At 58.2% G+C, this 25,169-nt stretch overlaps 1 protein-coding gene across 1 annotated transcript in view; it reads left to right on the top strand.

Annotated features, from left to right (window-relative positions):
• The window catches only part of ADAMTS7 (ADAM metallopeptidase with thrombospondin type 1 motif 7), a 57,276-nt gene extending 34,534 nt beyond the window's left edge, over positions 1-22,742 (top strand). The window contains exons 18-24 of the mRNA XM_075714675.1: positions 106-319; positions 3,682-5,511; positions 7,081-7,233; positions 8,284-8,457; positions 9,071-9,217; positions 10,116-10,275; positions 22,570-22,742. Coding sequence (XP_075570790.1) covers positions 106-319; positions 3,682-5,511; positions 7,081-7,233; positions 8,284-8,457; positions 9,071-9,217; positions 10,116-10,275; positions 22,570-22,742 — 2,851 coding nt within the window. The remainder of the gene's footprint in view (positions 1-105; positions 320-3,681; positions 5,512-7,080; positions 7,234-8,283; positions 8,458-9,070; positions 9,218-10,115; positions 10,276-22,569) is intronic.
• Positions 22,743-25,169: the final 2,427 nt, after the last annotated feature.

Raw genomic sequence — 25,169 nt, 5'->3', positions numbered from 1 at the left:
TAAAACCCACCGCCCCGCAGCGCTCAGCGTGGTGGGGCATGGGACGGAGCCCGGCTGGCGGCCGCTCGCTCCGGCTGCGACGTTTTCCCTTCCGCGTTTCCGCAGGTGGTGGGTCGGCGAATGGCAGAAATGCTCGGCCTCCTGCGGCCAGTCGGGGCTGATGAAGAGGACGGTGCTCTGCATCCAGAGCGTGGGGCTGGACGAGCAGAGGGCCTTGCAGCAAGCAGACTGCCAGCACCTCTCCAAGCCAGATGCCACCGCACCCTGTCACCGGGAGGTTCCCTGTCCCTCCCCGTGGGCCGTGGGGAACTGGTCCGAGGTGAGAAGGAGCGTCGGGGAGGTCCCGGTGCCTCGCAAAGCTGCCGGGAGCTGGGGACAAAGTGCCCCCAGCCATCCTCAGCCTGCCCAAGAGTGATGGCCGTGCTCCTGCTTACAGGGAAAACTCATGGATGTGTTTCTGTGGGCTCACGTTGTAACAGCAGCTCACACGGGTGGGAATTTCCTGGCACGGGGAGGTCTCAGAGTGAGGAAGGAGCGCCGAGCTGTTTGGCTCTGCCCCATCCTCTCTGAAGGATGCTCCATGTTTGATTGCAAGGAGGGCAGAAGCAAGAGGTTTTCAACCTTTCAATGTATTTTCCAGCACCACAAGCCTGCCCCTTTGTTTTGGCAGAAGCTTTAAAGATAATTCTTGCCTGCTGAAGCAGGGTGTTAGGGGCAAGCCGGGGTCTGGATGCACCGTGCATGCGTGTGCGGGCCAGCGAGCATCTGCTCCCCGGCAGCGGGACCCGGCGCTGGGGCGAAGCTGCAGGACCCTCCCAGGGGATGGCGGGGGGGCATCACAAATTTTTCAACATTTTTATTAAAAAGAGAGGGAGAGACCGAAAAATCCCCATGTATAAAATGCCGTGGTCTGTGGACACCCTGTGTAGCCGTTATTTATTTTTGTATTTCCATGGATCAGCTTAACCGCAGGTTGAGGGGTTTAACCAGAAAATTATAACTCCTAATTGAAGCAGTGGTTTCAGAAAGTGTTCAGCATGAAGACAAGTATCAGGAGAGAAATGAGAGAGCCTGGGAACTGAGCTTGTTGCTAAGAAACAAACGGAAGAAAAATGCGAACAGAAAATTTGAAGGCTAAATGAGAGCTATTTAGAAATATTTTTCTAGGGGCCCACAAAAGCCACAATTGCAGGGCTGAGAAAGAAGGCTGCTGTAGTTTAAAGGGAAAATCGTGAATTGCCTGCGGGTCTGCGCTGTGCACGGAGCCAGCCCGAGCTAGCACAGTCGTCCTCTGTGGCGTTGATATCGACAGATCTGTGAGCCCAGGAAAAATGGGCTGAAGATTTTGAGATATCTGTAACTTTTCTGTCTTTCTTTCACTTAAAGCGAGAGCCCTCCTCCTTTTCCACCACCACCAGCAAGTAGAGAAATTTGAGGGGCTTGGAAGCTTCCCAGCAATGTGGTCCTTCTGTCCAGCAATAATAATAGGGGGTTGTTGCTTTTTTGTACTTGCAGACCCTGGGGCAGGGCAGCACGTACGCCTGCCCGGCACTGGCAGCACCCGGGCAGCCCGCGAAGCCGGGGGGGTTATTTGCGGTTTGGGCAGCCCAACAAAGCGCTTAAACACTGGGACTTAGTGCCTTCAGAAGGACCCTAAAGCGATGTAATCCAGCTCTGTGGACTTTCCAAAGGAGCTGTCAATGCACTCAGAAGCGTTATTTGTTGTCTATTAATGCACGAGGGTCTGCATACAGAAGCATCTGTCTGCTGCTGGCCGGAGCACGTCCCGCGTGCCGGCTGCTGGGATGGCTCCTGCAGCCGTGTGCTTGATGCTGAGCTCTCCTGCGAGCGCCGGGTGCTCCTGCTCCTAACAGCCTTCGTTTCTTATCTGTGTCCCCGAGGCTTTCCTGATAACCCAGCCTTGGCAAATAAGCCCCCTTCTTCCCCCTGCAAGAGCTTCGATACTTGGAATTTATCTCCTGGATGGAGTGGGAGGCATTTGCTGGGAAATTTTAGCTTAAGGTGCATGTTGCGGGAGTTGACTTCTGTCTTCCCCGATTTGGCCATCCCAGCAGGGAGAAGCAGCTTGCTTACACCCCTCCTGCAGATGCTCATGTGCAGCAATGTTTTCTTTCAGCAGCGTAGCGCAGCTGGTGGAAGTGCCCGGCGGTGGCCGTGCCGTGTTACGGCCTGTCCCTCCTGCTGGGCACAGTCCTCGGGGTCACTCCTGCTCCTGCCCGCACGGCACAGGGTGCTGGGTCAGCGTCTCCTCCGGGCAGCCCCTGCCTGGGAGGGGACGTCCCGCGGGGTGGGCACCCACCCGGGAGCCCACCGGGACGGGCACGGGGAGCGGGGCAGGTCCCATCCAGGCACCCGGCCCTCGCGAGGACTGAGCAAAGACGAGAAAGTCCCAAAATACAGGAGTATATATGTTCGAGGAGCACATCTCCCGGCCAGCCCAGCCCGGCAGCTCTGCCTGTCCACCTTAACCTCTTAATTTCCACGTGCTAGTGGCTGTGCATCAAACCCTTAGAATCATCGAATCGTTGAGGTTGGAAAAGACCTTTCAGATCATCCAGTCCAACCATTAACCCAGCACTGCCAAGTCCACCACTAAACCAGTTAAGGGCAGAGTAATAATTAATTTCATGTTTCCTGGCTTGGTGGCTGGATTATTTCTTAATGACAGTAAAACTAGGAATCACTAAGGTTGGAAAGGCCCTCTAAGATCATGAGCCCATCTGTTCTCATCCAGATAGCAGGGGTTTCAGCAGAAATCCCCTCTGCTGGGTTTGTTTGCCTTGTTGGCCGTTTGTTCTCCTTGGCTGGGCTGTATAAGGCGCTCGGATGGACGTGACTAACGCTCTGTGCATCTGTCACCACAAACTGCGGCGGCCTGCGGCTTGTGCAGCCCACATGTGATGCTAGTAGCGCTATGATTTACTTATCCAGCAGAAAATGTTGCTGTCCTCCTTTCCAGCTTGTGGGTTGCTTTTTATCCTGAGCAGTCTCAAAGAGACCATTATGGTGGAGGAGGGGGTGTCCTCAACAAAGCTCCCTATTGACCCGTGCTTTTTCCCTACTAGGACAACACCCATGTTGTTATTCCCTGCTTCAAAAAATTCTCTTCTAGAAGAAGGGATGTAATTCATGGCGATAGGTCATGGAAGAGAGCTATGAGATCATCTTACCCAGTGCCCTTCACAATGTCCATCTCCTGGGAAAATTGTTTCTGGCTGGAATGCAGGGCAAGGATCACCCAAGCAAAGTACCCTGCAATAGCAGCCCTGCACTGGGATGGTCTTGAATGGGGAGACAGCCCCGGAGGTAGACTGGGCCAGTAACAAAACCACTGCTTACCAGTGTGACCCATAGCCCCTGCTCCCGACCTCTGGTACAGGGACCCCCCCGCCCCAGCTGGGACTGGCACAGGAGACGTCTGGGGACCCAGGTGGGTGGTGGGAGCACGGCAGAGCAACGTGGAGCCCCTTCTCCCTGTGCCCAAAGCATCGCGGTGCATGGGAGGGTCGAGCACCCGCTTCGGTAGCTTGGAGAGGAGCACCGGCAAGGGGCACGGGCACTGCCGCAGCACCGCTGCCGGCCCCTTCCCCGCTCCTCCTGCTGCACCCTGCATCACCCGTGCTGCCATCCCTGACGTTTGTGCCTCTCTTCCTTCCCCAGTGCTCCGCGACGTGTGGAAACGGGACACAGAGGCGCCCTGTTTACTGCAGCAACAGCACCGGAGCCGCTTGTGACCCTGCAGAAAGACCCAGCTCAGAAACTACGTGCTCCTTGCTGCAGTGCCAGGAAACGTTAGACAACACCAACACGGACTGGTCTGGCAGTGGGTCCTCCAGCAGAGAGATATTTAATGAAATACATTACATCCCCAGCAACCACATTGCTAAATTTAACCCCTTAATGCCAAATATTCCGGAGTCCAGTGATGACAATATCATCACTGAGGAGGACTTCTCAGCCAGAAAGGGAAACGTCTTTGTTGATGATTTTTACTACGATTATAATTTTATCAACTTCCATGAGGATCTGTCTTACTACCCCTTCATGGAGAAAGAGACCAAAGGCGAGGGGCATAAGCCAGAGCTGAGCACCAACGACGTGGAGGGGTCCCGTGAGATGCCTGCTGATGTCCTGCACACTGTCAAGCCGGGAGGAGGAGCAAGTGAGGACCATATGGTGACCAGCAAAGCAAACACTTCTGCTCCTGTGCACAGCGAAGGAGAGATGGAGCCTGGGGGTTTAGCCACGAATGACCTCCTGAGCGTGGTCCCCGAGGGTGCGGGGACAGCCGTTCCCACGTACGCCATCCCTGACTTCATGGGTGAGGAGGAGGATGCAACGCTTGTGCCCCGCTCCGAGGACCACCCGCCCACCCAGAGCACCATGAGTCACGATTCTGCAAACAGCCACCACCACCCGCCCCCAGATGAACCCCGGGGAGCCGTGCCGACGGGGACTGGTGCTGGGCAGGATGCTCCAGCCCATGGCCTCGCTCCCCAGGCTCCGTACCCGGCTGATCCTGCCCCACCGCTGCCCACTGGCAGGGGCAGCGCCGGCACAGCCGATGCATCCGACAGCCTGGGAGAGCCAGGGAGCAGCGGTGAGGGGCATATGGGCGCAGAGGGGCCAGGTAACGCCGGCAGCGAGGAGCACGACGTGGCCGGCTCTGTGGGGAGAGGCCGTGAAGACTCAAGGGAAATGGGTCTCATCATCACCGGTAATGCTGACGGCGCTGCCCCCGAGACCAAGGAGCAGGAAGGGTGGGGAGAAATGCCGGAGGGGACGGCGGGCACGCACGCAGCGCCGGCGGCCGACGAGCAAACCCGTGGGACAGAGAGGGCAGATCTTTCCTTCCCCACCCCGCAGGGACCGGGCTGGGAGATGGGACCGGGCTGGGAGATGGGAAGGAGCGCCGGCAGCGCTCATCCCGCCGCGAGTCCCTGTCCCGCCGGTGCTGACGGGGGCCCCGCGGGGCAGGCAGGGCAGCAGCCAGCGCTCCGCACACCCACGTCTCTGACCTCGGCCCCCTTGGTGGCCACTACAGCCTTTCCAGCAGCAGTGTCCTTGGCCGCCGTGCCCGGGCCGGCCCCCCAGCTCCTCTCCAGCGGCCTCGGCCAGCAAGATGGCCTGGCACCAGCCGTGCCCACGGCCCCGGCTCGCGGCCCTGCCACGCACCCGGCGGGAGCGTCGCCCTCTGAGTCCCCCCCGGCATGGGGGACCGTGGGGGTGTCCCGGCACCCGGAGCCGGCATCGCCCCGTGCACAGCAGACCTCCCCGCTCGGCAGCACCGCGCCGGGGGAGCGCTCGCCTTGGGCGACCCCAGGGACGCTTGCTTTCGGCGATGGGGAGCACGAGTTGTCCCAGCCCACCCCGGCCCCACCGCCGCTCTGGGGGAAGGAAGAGGTGGAGAAGGAGGAGGCTTTGCTGCTGCCGTCCACCACCGTGGCAGCCACTGCGATCCCCAGCTGGGAGGTCGGGAACTGGAGCGAGGTACGTGTTGAGTCCCATTAAAAGTGTGACGTGGCTGGTATGGAGGGGAGACCTGTCCCTCTCCTGCCTGGTCTCTGGGATGTGGCTCTTTGCGTGCAAAAAAAAGTGCACGGCTCACACGCTCCGACTGTGCTGTCCCGCTCCCTTGGGCACCAGCCGGCAGCGCATGCTCGGGCGGCGGTGGCCGTGCACGGCGCGCAGCGAACGTGCTGCCCACCCAAATCCCTGCCCGCTCTGGAGGAGCAGGCAAGCGCAGAGCCCCGCGCCGGGGCTGAGCACTCAGGGAGACCCCCCGGCACGGGAGCAAGCTGCTGCCGTGTTACGGGAGAGAGCGTGTTAAAATGTGCCACGGAATGACAGAAATTTGAACGTCGAGCGTGAGGCGCATCAAAGGCTGCAAATTACCAAAGGGAAGGGGCTGTGCTGAATGCAGCGAACGGCGGGTTATCAGCAATTATCAGCTATCCTCCTACTGCCTAGCTGTCCCGGGGCTGCTCTCTGCACGGCATTTGCAGTGACAAATAGCTGCTGCAATTCGCAGTAACGGGCTTTTATCAGAAAGCACAAAAATAACAAGCCTTCAATGCGGATAAACCGAGACCGAGCGTTGGGGGAGCCTGTTAAGAAGGCTGCACAAGGGACCCAGTAACGATCGGGACAATGCTTAATAAAAGCAAAATACAGTCCCAGGTGTGGGCTTTGCGAAGGGGCATTGAGCATCGCTCAGACGCTGCCCGTGGAGCCGGGGCGTTGGAGGGAGCTCTGCCGCGGGGACGTGGAGGCACACGGGCGTGCTTTGAAAGCCCTACAAAGGCTTTTAAGGTGGAAAGGTGCTATGAAATAAATCAGATCAGTCTGGACGGCGAGGGGTGGATCCGAAAGAGGTGGAGGCACTGCCTTTCAGGTGGAGAGGAATCTTTGCCGGAGCTTTTAACACTGAAAGAGCGGGGGACAGGCAGTGCTAGCGAAAGAAGGGCGCGAAACAGCTTTATGAGACAGCAGGCAAATGTTTGAAGCCATCAGTGCTAATTAAGAGGGGCCTAGAACAAAAAAGCTAAAGGCACCCCCAGCCGCAGAGATCCCCGGTGCTGCCCCGTTGCCCACGGAGCTGCGGGCGGCTGTGGCCGGGATGCTGGGGTCCGGGGCCGCGGCGTGAGAATCCTCCCGGAAGCCAAAAGCTGAACAGGGAGAGAAAAAACAGTCCCAGCCAGACCAGAAGCGACTGAAATGGGTTATGGAGGAGGGGTTTCCTCCTTCTTGCCCCAAACTGAGGATTGCCTGGCGTGGGACTGGTTCGAGCGGAGCCTCTGGCTGGGGGGGGTTCTCTGCAGGGCTGGGTCCCCTGCCAGGCAGCGCGGGGCACGGCCTCCGGGAAAGCTCCTCTCTCCGCATCGTCCCGCAGCCCTGCCGCCGCACGCCCCGGTTCTACCGGCACCCCTCCTGATGCCCGCGCAGGGGGCGATGAGCCCAGTCCCCAGCGACTTTTCCGCTGGGCTGGCGGGCTCTGTCCTTGGCTAGAGCCGGCCACGGGGCATCCGGGGCATCAGCCGTCTGCCTCGTGTCTTGCAGTGCTCGGCCACCTGCGGCGTGGGCGCGATCTGGAGGACCGTGCGCTGCAGCACCGGCAGCGACGACGGCTGCGCCGCCGCCAACAAGCCCGTCCCCGCTCGGAGGTGTTCGCTCAGACCGTGCTCGTCGTGGCGCATGGGGAACTGGAGTAAGGTAAACGGGCGTGCGGCCGGTAGGGAGAGTCCCGAAAAATCCCCAGGAAGATGAAGGCGGGCGGTGCCTGCCCTGTGGCTAGAGCGTTTCTCGGGGCGTGCTCTTGCCCCATGGCTGACAAAGGCGGAGGGTAAAGGTTTGCACTTGCCACAGAGTTTAAACTACTTCATCCCGCAATATTTTTTTCATTTTTCCTGCTCTTGGGCTGGTTAAAAAGGCAGGAATTTGCGAAAGCTAAGCAAAGAGGGGTTTGAAAGTTTCTGGAAAACATTCTTGCCAATATGCGCTACCGGGGGGTGCTTGCAGTTGGGTTGGGTGAATCCGGTACCTTCAACGGCGGGGAGCAACCCTCCCTGCTCTGGGTGGGCGCCGTTCCTCGGCTGTGCAGGTGGGAGATCATTGGCTGTAAGAACAGACTATTGCCGTTACAACTGGAAGCCGATCGCTTTCAGAAGGAAATTAGTGACAAATTCAGCGCTGCGCGGGCTTTTCCCTAGCTCGGACTAGAGAAAGAGGTGAAAAGAGGTTGAGTATCAACTCAATCCGACCCGAAGCAGAGCGTGTCCCTGGGGTCACCTCCTGCTGCTGGAGGGGTTAGGGTTAGGGGGTTAGGGGTTAGGGTTAGGGGTTTGGGTTTGGGTTTGGGTTAGGGTTAGGGTTAGGGGGTTAGGGGGCTAGGGGGTTAGGGGTTTGGGTTTGGGTTTGGATTTGGGTTTGGGTTAGGGGGTTAGGGTTAGGGTTTGGGTTTGGGTTTGGGTTAGGGTTAGGGGGTTGGGGTTAGGGTTAGGGTTAGGGTTGCACTGGCCCCTGCCGCCCTTTCCCAGCGTGACGCTCGTGTCTTTTCCCAGTGCTCCCGGAGCTGCGGCGGGGTTAGGGTTAGGGTTGGGGTTAGGGGGTTGGGGGTTAGGGTTAGGGGGTTTGGGTTAGGGTTTGGGTTTGGGTTAGGGTTAGGGGTTTAGGGTTAGGGTTAGGGTTAGGGTTAGGGTTAGGGTTAGGATCGCACCGGCCCCTGCCACCCTTCCCCAGCGTGACGCTCGTGTCTTTTCCCAGTGCTCCCAGAGCTGCGGCGGGGGGATGAAGGTTCGGGACGTGCATTGCATTGACACCAGAGACCAGAGGCTCCTGCGGCCCTTCCACTGCCAGGCTGTCCTCTACAAGCCGCCCACGCAGCTGCCCTGCCAGCGCGCGCCGTGCCTGGACTGGTACACGTCCTCCTGGAGAGAGGTGAGGGCTGCTGGGGAGGGTCCGAGCGGGCTGCGCAGCGGGGCAGCTCTCAAGCCCCGAGCATTGCAGCGCGGCTTCTCTCCTGGCTGGGCGCACGCAGCGTGCGTGCCTGTGACGGGGTGTTTCGCGCCCGCCGTTATCTTTCCTCCCTCTCCCTGGAAGCACGTTCGGCCAGCGTTTGGCATTTGCTTGCCCGGAGCAAATGCTCGGTAGCTGCTGCCGGGCAAGCACGCGGCCGGGGGGCTGAGCTGCCTGCGGCCGTGCAGACGCTTCGCCCAGGACCCCCGGATCGCTGCCGGCAGGGAAGCAGCGGGCTCAGCCTGCCTGTTCACATGCCTGCAAAATCTAAGCCGATACTTGCAGCGGGTCTGCTGGATCCTCCTGCCTCTGGGAACCTCCCAGCCAGTTTTGAGCACCGAGAAGGAAACCACCCGCTAATAGCAGCAGTAGCTGCAAAGCGGGCGCTCCACCCGGGAAGCAGGTTTTGTGGGTGCTTATGTATTTGTAGGGTGGGTTTGCAGTGTATTATTTCCTTAAGACACCAGCGCATGGAGTGTGTCCGCCTTTCTCTTGCGCCGCTGCCTTCCCCTTCCGACGGCTTGTGTCTCGGCAGTGCTCGGAGTCATGCGGCGGCGGGGAGCAGGAGCGGCTGGTGACGTGCCCGGAGCTGGGCCGCTGCGAGGAGGCACTGCGACCCAATGCCACCCGGCCCTGCAACACGCACCCCTGCACCACCTGGGTGGTGGGCTCCTGGGGAGAGGTGAGCGGGCGCGGACGGGGGCACGACACTTCTCGCGACGGGGCTTTTGCACGAAATCATAGAATCACAGAATCGTTTAGGTTGGAAAAGCCCTTTAAGATCACCCAGTCCAACCATTAACCTACACTGCCAAGTCCACACTGAACCAATCAAGGGTAGACCAGACTGAACCATGTCCCCCAGTGCCACCTCTGCCCGTTTTTTGAACACTTCCAGGGATGGGGACTCCACCACCCCTCTGGGCAGCCTGTTCCAATGCTTGACCACCCTTTCCGTGAAGAAATTTTTCCTAATATCCAATCTAAGCCTCCCCTGGCACAGCTTGAGCCCATTTTCTCTCATCCTATCGCTAACTACATGGGAGAAGAGCCCAACACCCCCTCCCTGCCCCCTCCTGCCAGGAGCTGCAGAGCGATCAGGTCTCCCCTCAGCCTCCTCTTCTCCAGGCTGAACACCCCCAGCTCCCTCAGCCGCTCCCCACCAGCCCTGTGCTCCAGACCCTGCCCCAGCTCCGCTGCCCTTCTCTGGACACGCTCCAGCACCCCAATGTCCTCCTTGTGCCGAGGGGCCCACAACTGGACACAGCATTCCAGGTGTGGCCTCCCCAGCGCCGAGCACAGGGGGACGATCCCTGCCCTGCTCCTGCTGGCCACACTGTTCCTGACACAAGCCAGGATGCTGTTGGCCTCCTTGGCCACCTGGGCACACTGCTGGCTCATGTTCAGCCAGGAATGCAAGGAATGGGGGGGGAACCCAACCCTCAAAACCAAACCGGGGGCTACTGCAATAAAACCCTCCCGGGCTCTGGTGCTGCCGGCACAGCGCGGCACTGGGGGGGGCTCCTTGGGGCACGGGATGGGTCCCCCCCGGGGCTGACGGGGCTGCCCCGCTCCCGCAGTGCACAGCTCCCTGCGGCGGGGGCATCCAGCGGCGCCAGGTCAAGTGCATCAACACCAAGACGGGGCTGGCCGAGGAGGACAGCAGCCTCTGCGACCACGAGCCCTGGCCCGAGAGCACCCAGAAGTGCAACCCGCAGGACTGCGAGAGCTCCGAGTCGGGTAAGCGGCCGTCCTGCAAGCGGCATGTTTTGTCTTCAGCGTGCTTACGCTTCCCCAAGAGCCTGTGCGTGCTGTTTGGGATAAACGCTGCGTTTCAAGGACGTGGCGGTAATTGTGGAAATTGGTGTGAAAACCACCCAGGCTCTCGGTTAAGGAATGTTACCCGCAGAGCGGGCGGCTCCTCCGTCATCACTTTTATGGAGGAGCGATGCATCATCCTCCATCACCATCCTCTGCCGTGGGTGAGACACTTTTCCACCATGCGGCGCTGGTCAGGGCTGGTGTGGCGACAGCTGGCTAGAAACTCAGGGGTGCACGGTTTTGCCACTTGTTGCGGGTCGTGCAGCAGCGCGACGAGGCGCAGCGCGCTGTCGCTTGGCCTGCTGCGTGCTGGGGAGGTTTAAATGGCACCGCGTTAGCGGGCGTTGGGTGGGCGCGCTGTGCACCAGCGGGTGGTCTGCTTGGTCTCTGCGAAGCCATGCCGTGAAACGAAGTAAAGGCCGTGTAAGAACGCAACCCGTTTCTGGGTCCGGTTACTGGAGATGTTTTTCCTTGTGTCGTGGTTCAGCCCCAGGCAGCAGCTCAGCACCACGCAGCCATCGCTCACTGCCCCTGCCCCGAGGGATGGGGGAGAGAATCGGAGGAGTGAGAGTGAGAAACACTCCTGGGCTGAGATAAGAACAGTTTAATAATTGAAATAAAGTAAAATAGTAATGATAATAGTAACAGTATAATAATGATAATAATAATAATGATATCCAAAGCAAGTGATGCCCAATGCAATTGCTCCCCACCCGCCGACCGATGCCCAGCCAGTTCCCAGCAGCGATCGCTGCTCCCCGGCCAACCCCCCCAGTTTCCATACTGCCCATGACGCCGCATGGTATGGAACGGCCCTTGGGGCAGTTGGGATCAACTCTTCTGGCTGTGCCCCCTCCCAGCTCCTTGTGCCCCTGGCAGAGCAGGGGAAGCTGAAAAGTCCTTGACTGGCATGAGCAGTGCTGAGCAACAACTAAACCATCAGTGTGTTATCAACATTCTTCTCCTACTAAATCCAAAACACAGCACTATGCCTGCTGCTAGGAAGAAAATTAACTCTATCCCAGCCGAAACCAGGACACCTAGCCAAGTTTAGACTCATTCTTTATTTTTCTTCTCCCCACCTTTCACTTCGCGGTTCACCCGGACTGTCTGGAGGAGGGCGCCAGCGATAACTGGCTGTGCTGAAAGACGAGCTACACTCAGTTCATTTTTCCGGGGCAGGTCGTGCCCTGCGCTCTCGCAGCTGGCCAGCGGCGCGACGCCGTCCTGCTCCCGGGAAGGGACCCCAGGAAGGGCCGTGCAGCCGGCACAGCAGCACGCAGGGTGGGACAGGGTGCCGGGGCGAGCCGGGGGTCTGGGCACAGGAAAGGGCGATGGGCACGCGGTGCTCGCGGTGCTGCTGAACTGGGAGCCGGTGCCGACTGCAGCAAGGGGAGTGATGGGGGAGGAAGGCAAAACCAGTCAGCCTGCTAAAAAGCAATGTGTCAGTCGGGACATGGAGGGGGTGTTTTATACATGAGTTGCGTAAGGCGGGCTTGGCTAATCGATAATTAAGTGGGAATGTTATAACCTTCTATAAATGTCCAGAGCATTCGTCTCAAGGGGCCGAGCGGGGTTTTACTGGCACAAACATGAGCTGGGATGCGCGTGCCGGAGGCAGCAGTGTCACCGCGCAAAGGGACCGCCGGCGCCCGGTGACAGCCAGCACCCGGTGACCGCGCCGGGGGTGGCGCGGGGCGGAGGGACCTGGTTCGGAAGTAAGGTGTAGTTCAGAAAAAAAGGAAGCCAGAAGGAAATACCAAGCGATTAAGCTCTCTGACCAACAGAAAGCTGTTCAGTGATGAAGTCGCAGAATGCAAAACTTTTGAAACGAGCCTGGGCTCGCCACTAGGAAGTCAGATACAAGACCAGCATCCCTGCGTATGCCGAGAAGATGCTTCGGCGCGTCAGTCCCATTTTAACCCGAGCCATGCAGGCTGTCCGCCAGCTTCATTTGCCCACTCTGGCGGCAGCCGCGGTGCTCGGCCATGCCACGGGCACTCGCTTGGCTTCTCCTCTCACCTTTGCTCCGAGAAATCGGTCCCACGGCACCGGGCAGAGATCTGCGGGCTGCAAGGGTTAACGGCACTTAAAAGGAAAAGCAATATAATGAGGGGAGTAGATGTCACTGATGTTAGCATGTTAATCATTAATCAACCTTATCTTTTTTATGCGTTTGGCCAAAAAAAAAAAAGCTTTTTGCCTGGCCAGAAAGCAGTGTTGGGCCTTCAGGAGGTTTACTGGACAAGGAGAGGGCTGGGAGCCAGCGCGGGTGGGCGGGAGGGCAGCGGCCGGCCGGTGCCCAGGGCGCGGGAGCCGGCCCCTGGGCTGCTCCGCAGAGGTGCGCCTCTGCAGCCTGGACACCGCTCTCATCCTCCCTGCTCTTTGCGTTTGGCCGGTGTGCAGCCGTGCTTCTCCTAAAACCTGCTCTGGAGAGGGCAGAGCCATTGGCTTTGATTAGCTGGGGTTTGGAGGCTGTGACCGCTGGCTGTTGGGATGCTTTTAGCCATTAAATCCCTCCTTTTCAGCAGCTGCGTGACCCTCCTGCATTTGCAAGTCTGTCAGGCAGTTCAACATTTAGGAAATAATTAGTCAGGCTTGTTCAAGAAATGATGTGTGGTTCCGGCTATTTTTGTCAAGGGAAAATTTCCGTGCCGGGCTTGGCGATGAGAGCCGCGGAGCCACGCGGCGTAGCCAAGGTGGTACCAGAATAGCCGCTTAGATGTGTAGGAAGCACACAAATAAATGTTAAAATCCTGGATTAAAAATGACATAAATGCTCTGGCTGTAGCCCAGGGCAGGAAACGCCTCTTGGAAATACAAACATTTCATGCCAAACCATGAAGAGGAACAAAACTTTCACATGGCAGGAAATCACAGATGTGTAAATCCACAGGCAGAGGCTCCCAGAAAAGGCATGAACGTAAACTCCAGCCCTTTCCTGTGTTTTAAAGGATCTTTACTGCACAAGATTAATGCAGGCTGGAGTGATTCATGTGTTTATGTTAGAGGCACAAGGAGCCTCTATCTCCTCTAACGTGAAGGGCACCGATACCAGAAAAAAAATCACGTATTTGTCTTTGTGAGCAGTCGTGTTCTCGCTGGACGCAAAAATGCGAATAACCCCAGTAGAGTTTAAATGTTAAAACCATTATCGGATGAATTTTTAAGAGAGATGGAACAGATCAAACATAAACAAACATCTCGCCAGCAATCAGCTCTCTTCAGTTAAAGGAGGCTGGAATTAATTAGAACCAGAATCCTGTTCTGTCGCCAGGTTATAAATTAATTGGTGATTACACAGAGGTTATTTTTAAGCGCGCCTGTCGGGTTGCCGCTGCATCCAGCTGTGAGCGGAGAAGATAAGGCTGGCCGTGTCCTTAGGTGGCTCCCAGGGAGCGTCGGAGCCCGTCGGGCGCCCAGATGCCTCCGTGCGGTGCCCCAGCCGGGCTGGGGACGATCGTCTTACCTCATGCTGGGACGGGGATCTCAAACAAGCGCGACTCCAGTGCAGGAAAATCGGCGCGGGGGCTGAGAGGCGTTGCTCTTGCCCATGCTAGCGGCTGCCGGGGAAGCCCTGCGGCTCCTTGCTGGCGCCCGGGGGGTGAGGAGGCCATCGCTGCCCTCCTGGCAGCACGGCCTGGGCGACAGGAGCGGGAACAGATTTGCTGGAGCCCGGGCAGGGCTGCTGGGGAGCGGAGAGCAGCCTCTGGCTCAGGAAAGCCTCTTGCCCTCTGATTTCCACCCATGCCTAGCGCCGAGCCCCAGCAGTGCTCTCACACCCACATCAGCCACTCCTGTTACCAGATCATTTCTTGTAACTCAGAAAGCTGGAAAAACCCCCTCACAGCATGTTCATGTCTGTGTTCAAGTGTTACACTTCTTTTTCTTTTTTAATGGCCATCTTGGAAGGGAGCTGAGCACCAGGTCCTGTGTGAGAGCTCAAGGAAACCGGCGCCGGTTTATAGAATCATAGAATCCTAGAGTCGTTCAGGTTGGAAAAGCCCTTTAAGATCATCCAGTCCAACCATTAACCTACACTACCAAGTCCACACTAAACCAATCAAGGGTAGACCAGACTAAACCACGTCCCCAAGTGCCACCTCTGCCCGTTTTTTGAACACTTCCAGGGATGGGGACTCCCCCACTTCTCTGGGCAGCCTGTTCCGATGCTTGACCACTCTTTCCATGGAGAAGTTTTTCCTAATTTCCAGCCTAAACCTCCCCTGGCGCAGCTTGAGCCCATTCCCTCTCGTCCTATCACTAACTACATGGGAGCAGAGCCCAACACCCCCCTCCCTGCCCCCTCCTGCCAGGAGCTGCAGAGCGATCAGGTCTCCCCTCAGCCTCCTCTTCTCCAGGCTGAACACCCCCAGCTCCCTCAGCCGCTCCTCATAAGGCCAGGTCAAGCAGTCTCACAGCACAACAGCAGCAGTTGCGTTCTATTAGAGGATGCTAACGAGTGACCCGATCAGAAGTCGCCCCGTGCTGCGAGCGCAGTGGCTGTGCCTGCGCGGTGGCTTTTGGCCGGACCTCGTCAGCGGTGGGTGGAACAACCCTGTTCAGCGCCGACCGCGCGCAGCCCGCGGGATGCGCGTCGCGGTAAACGTCATAAAATCGGCAATTTTCCTCGTGCCCGTTTCTCTGGGTCCGATACTGGGTGGGTGTGCGAGTTCCCCAGATCACACCAAGCAGGTGTCAAGCGGGAGATGGGTCTGGTTCTTCGCCCTGGCCAAGGCACTTGAGCAAAGCCGACTGTTCCCCGCCAGCGTCTCAGCCTTTAGATGCCGGCGAGGGAAAGGAATTAAGGTAAGGCGTTCAGCTGGCCCAAGAGCAAACATGTGTAAGCTGGCCATGGATGCACTTTCTCTGGGAACGAGACAAAGGTTTCCAGCCAGCGGGAAGGGACGGAGCGGGCTGGAATTCAGCTTTGTGTCCGGGAGCAGCCAGCACAGGGGAGCGCGTTTGGTGGGGCTGTGAGAGGGGCAAAGCCCCCCCGTGCCAGGGACGTGCTGGGGCGAATCCCAGATGCCCGGCGCCTGCTTCTCCTGCTGCCGTTTGCGCCGCTCCGGGCTCGTTATCCAAGGTCTGGTTGTATTTCTAAGTTGCCTCAAGATTAATTGGCAATTAAATGTTCTATTCCTTCTTGTTTTGAGTAGGGAAATGACATTATTCATGGTGCTGCGTGTAGCTGAATTTGTCCGCAAGGGATACGTACTAGGAATAATTGCAGCAAATTCCAATTTTCTCTGTCATTTGAGCATGTAAGTCTGTACGCAGGTGGCAAGAGCGGGAGGTGCTGCTGAGCGAGTCATTAAGTGCCCTTTATTTACTGCTAATTAACAGCAGCTGTCAATGGAAAAACGGGTGCTTGGGAAGGGATTCCCCGTTTTTATTAAAAGTAGGCGAAACGACTGTTACGCATTTTAACCTTTTGGAGAAAGGCTCTCGGTGGCACGGGCTGGCGGAGGCTGTTCAGGCGTCCCCGTATCGGCCCTTCCTACTGAGCGGGTCGATGCAAATGCCAGGTCTGAGCGTAACGGTGCCGTGCAGGTCCCCTGCAACGCGCCCAGACACCGATCCACCCCGGCCCACCCACGCAGCGGCTCCCGTGAAAACCTGGGCAATGGGAGGAAAAAAAAACGCACAAAGGCAGACGGAGCAGGAAAGGCACGCTTCCTCGCCCCGCCGAGAGCAGTAGGATTTCCTTATTGCGGTGCCGCGTGCTTTTTATGGAAAAGCATAGTTCGACTAGCGGCAGTGGGAGATGCTTCTCCTCCCTCCTTGGCTGAGCAGGCTTAAGTTTTAGAAAGTGTAAATCGCGATGGACCCCAGGGTCCAGTGCAAGCAATCAGGAGGGTACAGGAATCGGCTTCTCGTCTGCCTTGGGCGCGGGCGTGCAGGCACGGGGCACCCGGTGCGGGCACCCAAGGGAGCCGGCGGCCGCAGCCCGGGCTCTGCCAGGAGCCCTCGCCGACACCTCCGATAACAGCCTGGCAGGGAGGAGGCAAAGCCTGAGCCCAACAACAAAATATTAACCTTAACTTCTTTGAAAACTCTCCAGAATGCATCAAAGGGATGTTTTGCCATGCGGAAGACAGACCTTCAGCAGCGAGGATATCGGCCTTGGCCTTGAAGTGCTAAAAATGGGGAAAGCAAGGATGAAAATGAAGGAAGGGGGCTTAACCCACGGCTGGAGGAACAACTGCGCTCAGCCGTGCAGCCGCGCGCTGGGGGTCCTGCCTGGGTTCGCTTTCCCTCGGTCCTGCAATAGAGGAGGGCTCGGCGCTGCTGCCAGGCACGGTTACCCTGCCCAATCTTCACGTTAAAGAAAGGCAAAACGTGCAAAGACTCCGTAGGTGGGACACGGCTGGCGGCTCAAGCCTGATTGCTCCGTGCAGGGTTGGCTGTGGGACGCTCTGGACGCGGCGTGTTTAAAGCGGTTTTGGATTTTGGAGAGGAAGGCAGGGGTCATGTTCAGAGACTCCTTTCAGCAGAGCTGGCTTTTTCTCCCCCTCCCTGAACTCGTGAGAAGGAAGGGGAAGACAACGCAGAGCGTAGGGAGAGTCCTGGCTCTGCCGCAGCTATTCGGAAATGAGAATTTCTCTCTGTGGGATCCAGAGACTCTAAAAAATGGCTAATCCCTCTGAACGTCTTAGAGAGCACTGGCATTTTCCTCCCTCTGCTCTGTAATTCCCAGGCTGGATGCTCAGGGGGTGTCGATGGGAGCTCCGTGACGGTGCTGGAGCCGAGCGAGATGTGCCAGGAGCAGCAGGGCTGAGACCTGAAAACCGGTGGTTTTTTTCTGCTCTTCTCCCAGTTTTCCAAGCTGCAGCCGTGTGCAGGCAAACCTGGTGGCAGAGCACCCATCGCACGCATGCTGACCAGCGACCGCGGCTCTAGTGCTGCCTGCAATGCGGTGCACTGCCTGCAATGCGGTGCACTGCCTGCGATGCAATGTGCTGCCTGCGATGCGGCGCGCTGCCTGCGATGCGGCGCGCTGCCTGCGATGCGGCGCGTTGCCTGCGATGCAGTGCGTTGCCTGCCATGCAACGCGCTGCCTGCCATGCAGTGTGCTGCCTGCGATACGGCGCGCTGCCTGCGATGCGGCGCGCTGCCTTCGGCAGTGCTCATTCCCAGGGGAGGGCACCGCGGGCCCCAGCGCAGGAGCCTGGGATAATACTTGTTAAATTCAGCACTGGCTCCGAGAGCGTCCCGAAGGCCAGAGGTCAGCAGCTTAATTCTCTGGTTTTGCTAGCTCAGCTCTAAGCTCAACCTTTCCTTGTTTTTACAAAACCTGTTCCAGGAAGTTTATTTTTCCCGAGCATAAAAGTAAATGCTTAGGTCTGTACGGCAGAAGCTTAAATGAAATTTAAAGCGACTTCCACGCCAACTTACAAATACAACCAAAAAAAAGTGGGGGTTTTCAGTTTCTAGTGTGCTGACTTAGCCTGGATTTTAAAAGCCCTGCTTTAAGCTATTTCTTTAGACTAAAATTTGGCATAGACTTGAACACTGGAGCGTATGTTCAAATGAAGCGTTAGGATTATATAAAAAAAATTCTTAATAGAAGAAAATAACAGTAAAAGGATTAAATGAAAATTGGGTCAATTCTGTAGGGACCCTCTCTGAAGAGCTGACAAATTAAGTGCTTATTACAGCTTCCTTTGCCCAAGACCAAATTCCAGGGAGGAATCACGAGCTCAGCCAAGATTTTCAGACCTGAGCTTGACCCCGCAGCCATCCACGCTGGGATGCTACATCAGACCGAAGCCGACCCGATCTGGAAAAACAGGGAGCGCTCAACAACTCCTGTTGACTTCATTTTATTAAAATGCTTTGGACACCCGGAGTCCTGCTGCGGGGTCGCACGTAAGGTCAGCAGAGCAGTTCCAGCAGTGCCTCCAGCCAAGGGTGGTGGCTCTTCTCCAGCGTCTGCCGAGCCCATCCCAGCCGCTGTTCCTTTGGCTCCTACCTTTCGGGATAACGTGGTGCGCGAAGAGAAACAACTGCTGGCAGGAGAGCGATGGGCTTGCTTACACCTGTGTACAGCTCTGCGTGCTGCAGGTACGGGAATTTCTGTGCCAGCACCCAGGGTGCTGACCCCTCGGAAAGGGATTAGAAAAGAGCTGAGCCATGGCCTCTGGTCCTGGGACGCTGCTTTGCAGTGAGAGGCTCCAGAAGCCAGCCTTTGCGGCTCTTCCAAGGGAAGGCAGGAGGCGACTTGGTTGCGATCCATAAATAGCTTTCTAGGATAGACGGTTGCGATAAGCAGAAGGCTCGTGGGCAGGAACGAGCCCAGCGACGTGCAGCGGCAGCGCGTTAAAAATACCGAGGCGCTCGGCGGGGGTCTGCCTCGGCACGGCGTTCCCCAGGAGCGTTGCACCCTCCGAAACGCCAGTGACATCCCCATCCATCCATGCAGTACTTTTAACTGAGTTGTTCTAAACACCATAGAGTTTTTACTGCTGTTACACTTGCTCGATGCAGTGCAGTGAATAATTAACCCCCCCAGAGCACGCCAGCCCCTGTCTGTGCCTGCCAGGAGCCATCGCTGTGTTCTCCATCTCTCCTACTCAACACCGCTTCCAAAACCAGCCACTCAAAACACCGCGAGTTTAGAAATCCTGCAGGAAGCACATGCTGGGCAGGTGGGGGATACCCAGCGGTCGTGCCCCGGTGAAAAGTAAATGATTACCGAATCCCGCACGAGGGGAGAGATGGCCGAGACTGGTGAGCTAAGGCGGAGCTGGGCACCGGCGCGTCTTAAGGCACAGCTCAGCTGGCGTGGCCCGGTGTTAGGATCATAGAATCATTGAATCGTTGAGGTTGGAAAAGCCCTTCAAGATCATCCAGTCCAACCATTAACCTACACTGCCAAGGCCACACTAAACCAGTCAAGGGTAGACCAGACTGAACCATGTCCCCAAGTGCCACCTCTGCCCGTTTTTTGAACCCCTCCAGGGATGGGGACTCCCCCACCTCTCTGGGCAGCCTGTTCCAATGCTTGACCACCCTTTCCATAAAGAAATTTTTCCTAATTTCCAACCTAAACCTCCCCTGGCGCAGCTCGAGCCCATTTCCTCTCGTCCTATGGCTAACTACATGGGAGAAGAGACCAACACCCCCTCCCTGCCCCCTCCTGTCAGGCAGTTGTAGAGAGCGATCAGGTCTCCCCTCAGCCTCCTCTTCTCCAGGCTGAACACCCCCAGCTCCCTCAGCCGCTCCCCACCAGCCCTGTGCTCCAGACCCTGCCCCAGCTCCGCTGCCCTTCTCTGGACACGCTCCAGCACCCCAATGTCCTTCTTGTGCCGAGGGGCCCACAACTGGACACAGCATTCCAGGTGTGGCCTCCCCAGCGCCGAGCACAGGGGGACGATCCCTGCCCTGCTCCTGCTGGCCACACCATTCCTGACACAAGCCAGGATGCTGTTGGCCTTCTTGGCCACCTGGGCACACTGCTGGCTCATGTTCAGCCGCTGTCAACCAACACCCCCAGGTCCTTTTCGGCCAGGCAGCTTCCAGCCACTCTTCCCCAAGCCTGCAGCGCTGCATGGGGTTGTTGTGACCCAAGTGCAGGACCCGGCACTTGCCCTTGTTGAACCTCACCCGGTTGGCCTTGGCCCATCGGTCCAGCCTGGCCAGGTCCCTCTGCAGGGCCATCCCACCCTCCAGCAGACCCTTGCTTGAGACATCCCTGTCCTGCAGCACGTGCGAACAGGAACGCGTGTATTCACGTGCTCGAATGTCCCCATGTGAAGGGGCTCTGGGGGTCCAGGGGACGCCGTGCGGAGCCACAGCGATGCTCTCAGAGGGGACCGTCCCTGAGACCCTGACGGGTCATCGCACGAGTAAACTCTTCCCTTTTCCCGACCGGCTCTGGTGCTGTGGCGTGGCGTGGCTGCTCTTGCAGCACGTCTGGGGACATGCACCGCTCCCGTCCCTCTCTGGGCTTCACAGCAATTTCTCATCCGCTCTGCTCAACCAGCAGGAAAAACCCACGTTGTGCCCCAGCGCCCAGGTTGGACCAAATCCCAGCCCGGGAGCGTGATGCAGGGCCGGGATCCGGCGCTTGGTCCCAGTCCGTCGGCAGCTGTTGGATCCGACCGTGCCAGTGGGAAGCAGCTTCTGTGTTAAACGGTTTCTTCAGGGCACAGAGGCTGTTGCGGGGCAGACGTAGCTGCTGCTCAAAAGGAAGAGAGGAAATACGTCTACTGAAATAGAAAATTAATTTTAGGCCAGTATAGTGACTTCCTTACTGACAGGCTGGGGGGACGGGGGTGAGGGCTGTGACTGAAATCCCAAATGGGGGGAAGAGTCTCTGTTCTGCATCTGCTGCGTCCTTTGCATTGACCGCTGCACGGCGGCTCGTCCCCGCGGGAATCGGGGCAGCAGCCGTTCCCTGAGCAAAGCCTTTTGTTTGCAGAGGGGAGATGACGAGGAGCAGTGGTCAGCGAGAGCTCCCCTGGCTCGGTCCCAGTGTTTCCCCAGCAAAAAAGTGTCCTGAGAAAGAGAAAAGCCCGTTTTCTTGCCCCATTTCTGTGTCTGCTCAGCGTGGTCGCGGGCGGAGGGTGCCCCGGGGAGGGGCAGCGCGGGGGGACCGGGGGTGCCGGCCCTGCGCGTCCGCCCCAGGGAGCATCGACTCTGCCCTTTGCCGGAGAAGAGCCGGCATTGACTGGAGCCACTTGTACGGGAGGCGGAATCAGGCAGAGCTCGTGTCATTTAAACGAGCCTTACACAACTGGGTGCGATGCTGGAGGCACACGTGTGTTTTGATATGAAGGAGAAAAGGAGGACATTAAAAATGAAAGCACACCGACTATATATGCTTATCAACAGTGCGGGTTTGGTGATGGGGCTCTGCCGCTGTAACTAAGCCGAGCCGCAGCCTGGTTGAGCCCAGCCTGGCTGGCGATGGAGCAGCTGGGGCTGATTCCTGGAGCTGGGAGCCGCTGGGGCTGATTCCTGGAGCTGGGAGCTGCTGGGGCTGATTCCTGGAGCTGGGAGCTCCTGGGGCTGATTCCTGGAGCTGGGATGGAGCTGCTGGGGCTGATTCCTGGAGCTGGGAGCCGCTGGGGCTGATTCCTGGAGCTGGGATGGAGCTGCTGGGGCTGATTCCTGGAGCTGGGAGCTGCTGGGGCTGATTCCTGGAGCTGGGATGGAGCCACTGGGGCTGATTCCTGGAGCTGGGAGCTGCTGGGGCTGATTCCTGGAGCTGGGAGCCGCTGGGGCTGATTTCTGCCGCCTCTGCTGACGGCGCAGGGGAGGGCTGTCCCCTCCTCACCACGTCCCACGCCATCCCGCGGGATGCACGGCACCGTGGTTTGCACGGCACCGTGGTTTGCACGGCACCGTGGTTTGCATGCGGGGGCAGGTGCGAGGGCATTTCGTGGCGGTGGGGGGTTCCGTCCTGTCGCACTCCAAGGGCAAGGTCTCTTCGGGGCAGCGCTCGCGTCTGCCCCCCGCCGCGAAGCCAAGCGCTGGGCCGAACGCCCTGACGTATCTCTCCCGGCCCTGGAGAGGGATTTGTGATTTCCAGACCCTTTGCAGAGAGGAAATGGTTTCTGCAAACAGTTTGCTCAGCCTGCAAGTGCCTCAGCCGGGGCGGCCAGGCTGCGACCCACGGCCACCGCTGCCGCAGCTGCCCCCGGCGCTGCCCCCGCAGCGGGGCCGGGCACTGGCGCTGGAGCAGCGGTTCGCAAAACGAAGCCCATCCTCGAAGCGACGCCGATGTTGTTTTGAGGTTTGCGAGACACCTGCAGGAAGCGAATCAGGTGATGCGGGTTCTCAAAATAACCCAAAGACAATGCATAGGAAAATGGATTACCGCCTTTCTGCCATCCTCTGCGGGCATCGCAGGGAGGGTCGGGGGACTGGGGGGAGATGCCATTCCCGGGGGGTTTGTCACCTCTGCCAGGCCTCCGGCACAGACCCTCCTCCCCAGGAGCGAGCCCCGGGCTCTGCCCCGCTCCCCCTTACGGTTTTGCTACCCTGGGAAGATGCTGCAGAACTGCAGCCAGCAGGCAGGCGTCGTTTCTGCGGGCAGTTAGAAACGATGAAGGTGCTCGGTACCGGGGTGCAGGCGGGCTCTGCGTTTGGTGAGCTCCGTCCACGTCTCCGCCAACCGCATGCCAATTTTCACACCAAACGCCTGACAACCGTGCCGGCGACGCCGGCAATAACGCTGTCCTTCCCCTCTCGCCTCCCCTCCAGGCTTCGTCTGCGAGCGTGACCGCTTGACGTTCAGCTTCTGCCAGACCCTGCGGCTCCTGGGAAGGTGCCACCTCCCGACGGTCCACCTCCAGTGCTGCCGAAGCTGCCGCCGGCACGGGCACCACGCCGCGCCCGACCGGGACCGCGGGGACGAGCGGGCCTCCAGGAGGTGACGGCACCGTCCCCGAGGGCGAGAAGCACCAGGACCTGCGGCTGCTGCCGGAGCCGGCGGCGGCGGAGGGACCTGGGTCACAGCCAGGACTTGCGGCTCTGCCTCGTCCCGCGGCAGCGCCGGGCGGTGCGGCCGGCGAGCCGCGCGGTGCTCTTTCAAAACACGGGGAAGGCTTGATTTCTTTTATTTGTGCTACACTATAAGGGTGCTCAAACCATCGGTCTGAAAAAAAAAAAAAAAGGTCTGGCGTGGGCTGGGTGTGCAGGTCCCGCTGGTCCCGCGGGAGATGCCGCGGCAGCCGGGACCCTCCGTCGGGGTCACGCTGCCGCTGGGCGACCAGCGGGGAAGCGTTTTGGGGAAGGGAAACCAAAAGCAGCCATAATTCGGGGGGAGACCTCTCAGAAATGCTTGTGGTGCTATCATTTGACATTTTCAGCCTCTTGATGGTGTTGGCAGGCCAGCACGAAACTCTTGACTTTTATTATTATTTTTATATATATGAAGTGAGCATCTAGCATTCCACCAGTACAGCCGACCGTTTGGAGTAGGTTTTTTTTTTTTTTTCCTTAAGGGACTTGAAGCTGGCAACCCATTTCTGTAATTTTCATTAAAATGTTTACGCACTGAAGCTAAATAGCCGTAATTTAAGAAGCGGAGACAGGGCAGAGGAATAAAGCACCGGCTTTTGTTACCCCCACGAGTCCGGGGCTCGCGGTGTGCACCAAGGCTCCGTACCCTCCTCTCCCCGCTGCTGGCTTTGTGTGCCCGAGCTGCTGCCCGGATCGCTCTGGGGCAGAGGGGATGCTCGGGGACACCGAGGCACAGCTGAACAGCGCGTTCCCTTGCGTGTGTTTGCGTCCCCTTCGCTGCACCTTCCTCGGCAGCAACAGAGCGCTCACACACCTGGATTTCTGTAGGCAGTTGCGGCGTAGCAGTTTAATGCTTGGTTAAGGTGGTTTTCTGTGTTCTTACAAGCGAACCCCCTTTTTTTCCTGCTTATATAGATTGACCTCTGTTAAGGTGAGTTGATTCTTTTAACCAGAATATCCAAGATTGTACGAGGAGCGGCACTCAGCCGGCGCAGCCCTTACCGCCCGGTCCGGGGGTGTCGTATGTTAATGGCTCCCTGTCTTAGGGAGGATTTGCTGTTAGATTGATCCCCAGAGGAGGGTCGGGAGCATTTCGGTAGGAATTCCTTTCCGTACTACTCTTCAGGCTGTGGAGGATGCCCAAAAACTGGGAGACTGTGAAGGCAATGCTGCTTGCATTGAACCCCAGCGTGGGCCGCGCCGTGCGGTCGCACAGCCCCGGGCGCGTTTCTTCTTCAACGTTCAGTCCCCTGACGGGGGAAATTCCTGTGTGTAATTTGTTTGTAAAACACAAGCCGTGACTTCACCATCTGTGTTTTATTCCTTTCCAACGTGGTGTAAATTTTTCTTTTTCAAGAGCCTGTGTTCAGTCCTGTTTTTCTTCCCACCGGCACCATCTGTCCCACGCTTCCGTCACGCTCCCAGGTTTTGCTAAGGGATAGCCGCTAAATGTGTTGGGGTTTAATGGCTATAGCTCACGAGTGTGTTAAATGAAACAGTTCCTGAAGGAAATGGTAGGGTTTCATATTTTCTCTTCCCCTTACAGAATTTCGAGGGATTTTTCACTGCAAACGCAGTTAAGCGGAGATGCTTGAGGTACTGGCTGTAGCAGGGGGTGTGATTACTCTCTTAGCCGCAGCAGAGAGGGGCAATCGGTTTGCATCTGAAAATCATTTAAGGCTGCTGTTTGCAACCGGGACTTGTGCGATTAAAATGTGAGCTGGCTTGATGGGGTAAATGCTGGCAGCCCGCCGGTGACTCGCAGATCGCAAGGCTTCGGCCCCTGGGTTGCGTTGACGCCTACTCCGGTTTTGCAAATAGGTTCATTTCGGCGCTAACCCAGGCTGGCGAGCCTCTCCCGTGCTGCCTGTCCGTGCGCAGGGTCGCATCCACGCTCGGGATGAGGACACGGGATGATCCCTCCCACGGGAGACCCAGCCAAACCCATTGCACCGTCTGGGCAACGGCGTTGGGAACCGGAGAAGCAATTGCAGCCGAAGGGAAGACCGGAACGGCAGCTGCTGTTCCAGAAATGCCTCAGCCTGGCCAAACATAAACCTTTGGGAATACGCTGATGAAACAGGCCCTAAATCAAAGGCGCTGAGCTTCTGTGACAGCTCTGTGCACCGCGTGCTGCACAGCGAGTGGGTTTTCCTGTTAGCCTGGCAGCGTTTCACGCACCCTCGAGCTGAGCCGGTCCCTGAGCATCCCCAGCCGGCGCAGCCGCGGCCGCCGGGGCGCAGCAGGGCATTCGCCGCCGGAGCTCGATGCCACCAGCGCCTTCGTGTCCCTGCAGCCCCGACTGCTGGGGCTCTGCAGCCCGGGGAACCACAGCAGCC

This window comes from Pelecanus crispus, chromosome 7 (assembly GCF_030463565.1).
Source record: "Pelecanus crispus isolate bPelCri1 chromosome 7, bPelCri1.pri, whole genome shotgun sequence".
NCBI classification, from domain to species: Eukaryota; Metazoa; Chordata; class Aves; order Pelecaniformes; family Pelecanidae; genus Pelecanus; species Pelecanus crispus.
Note: the sequence above shows the minus strand (reverse complement) of the source record. Positions and strands in the feature narration are given on the sequence as shown.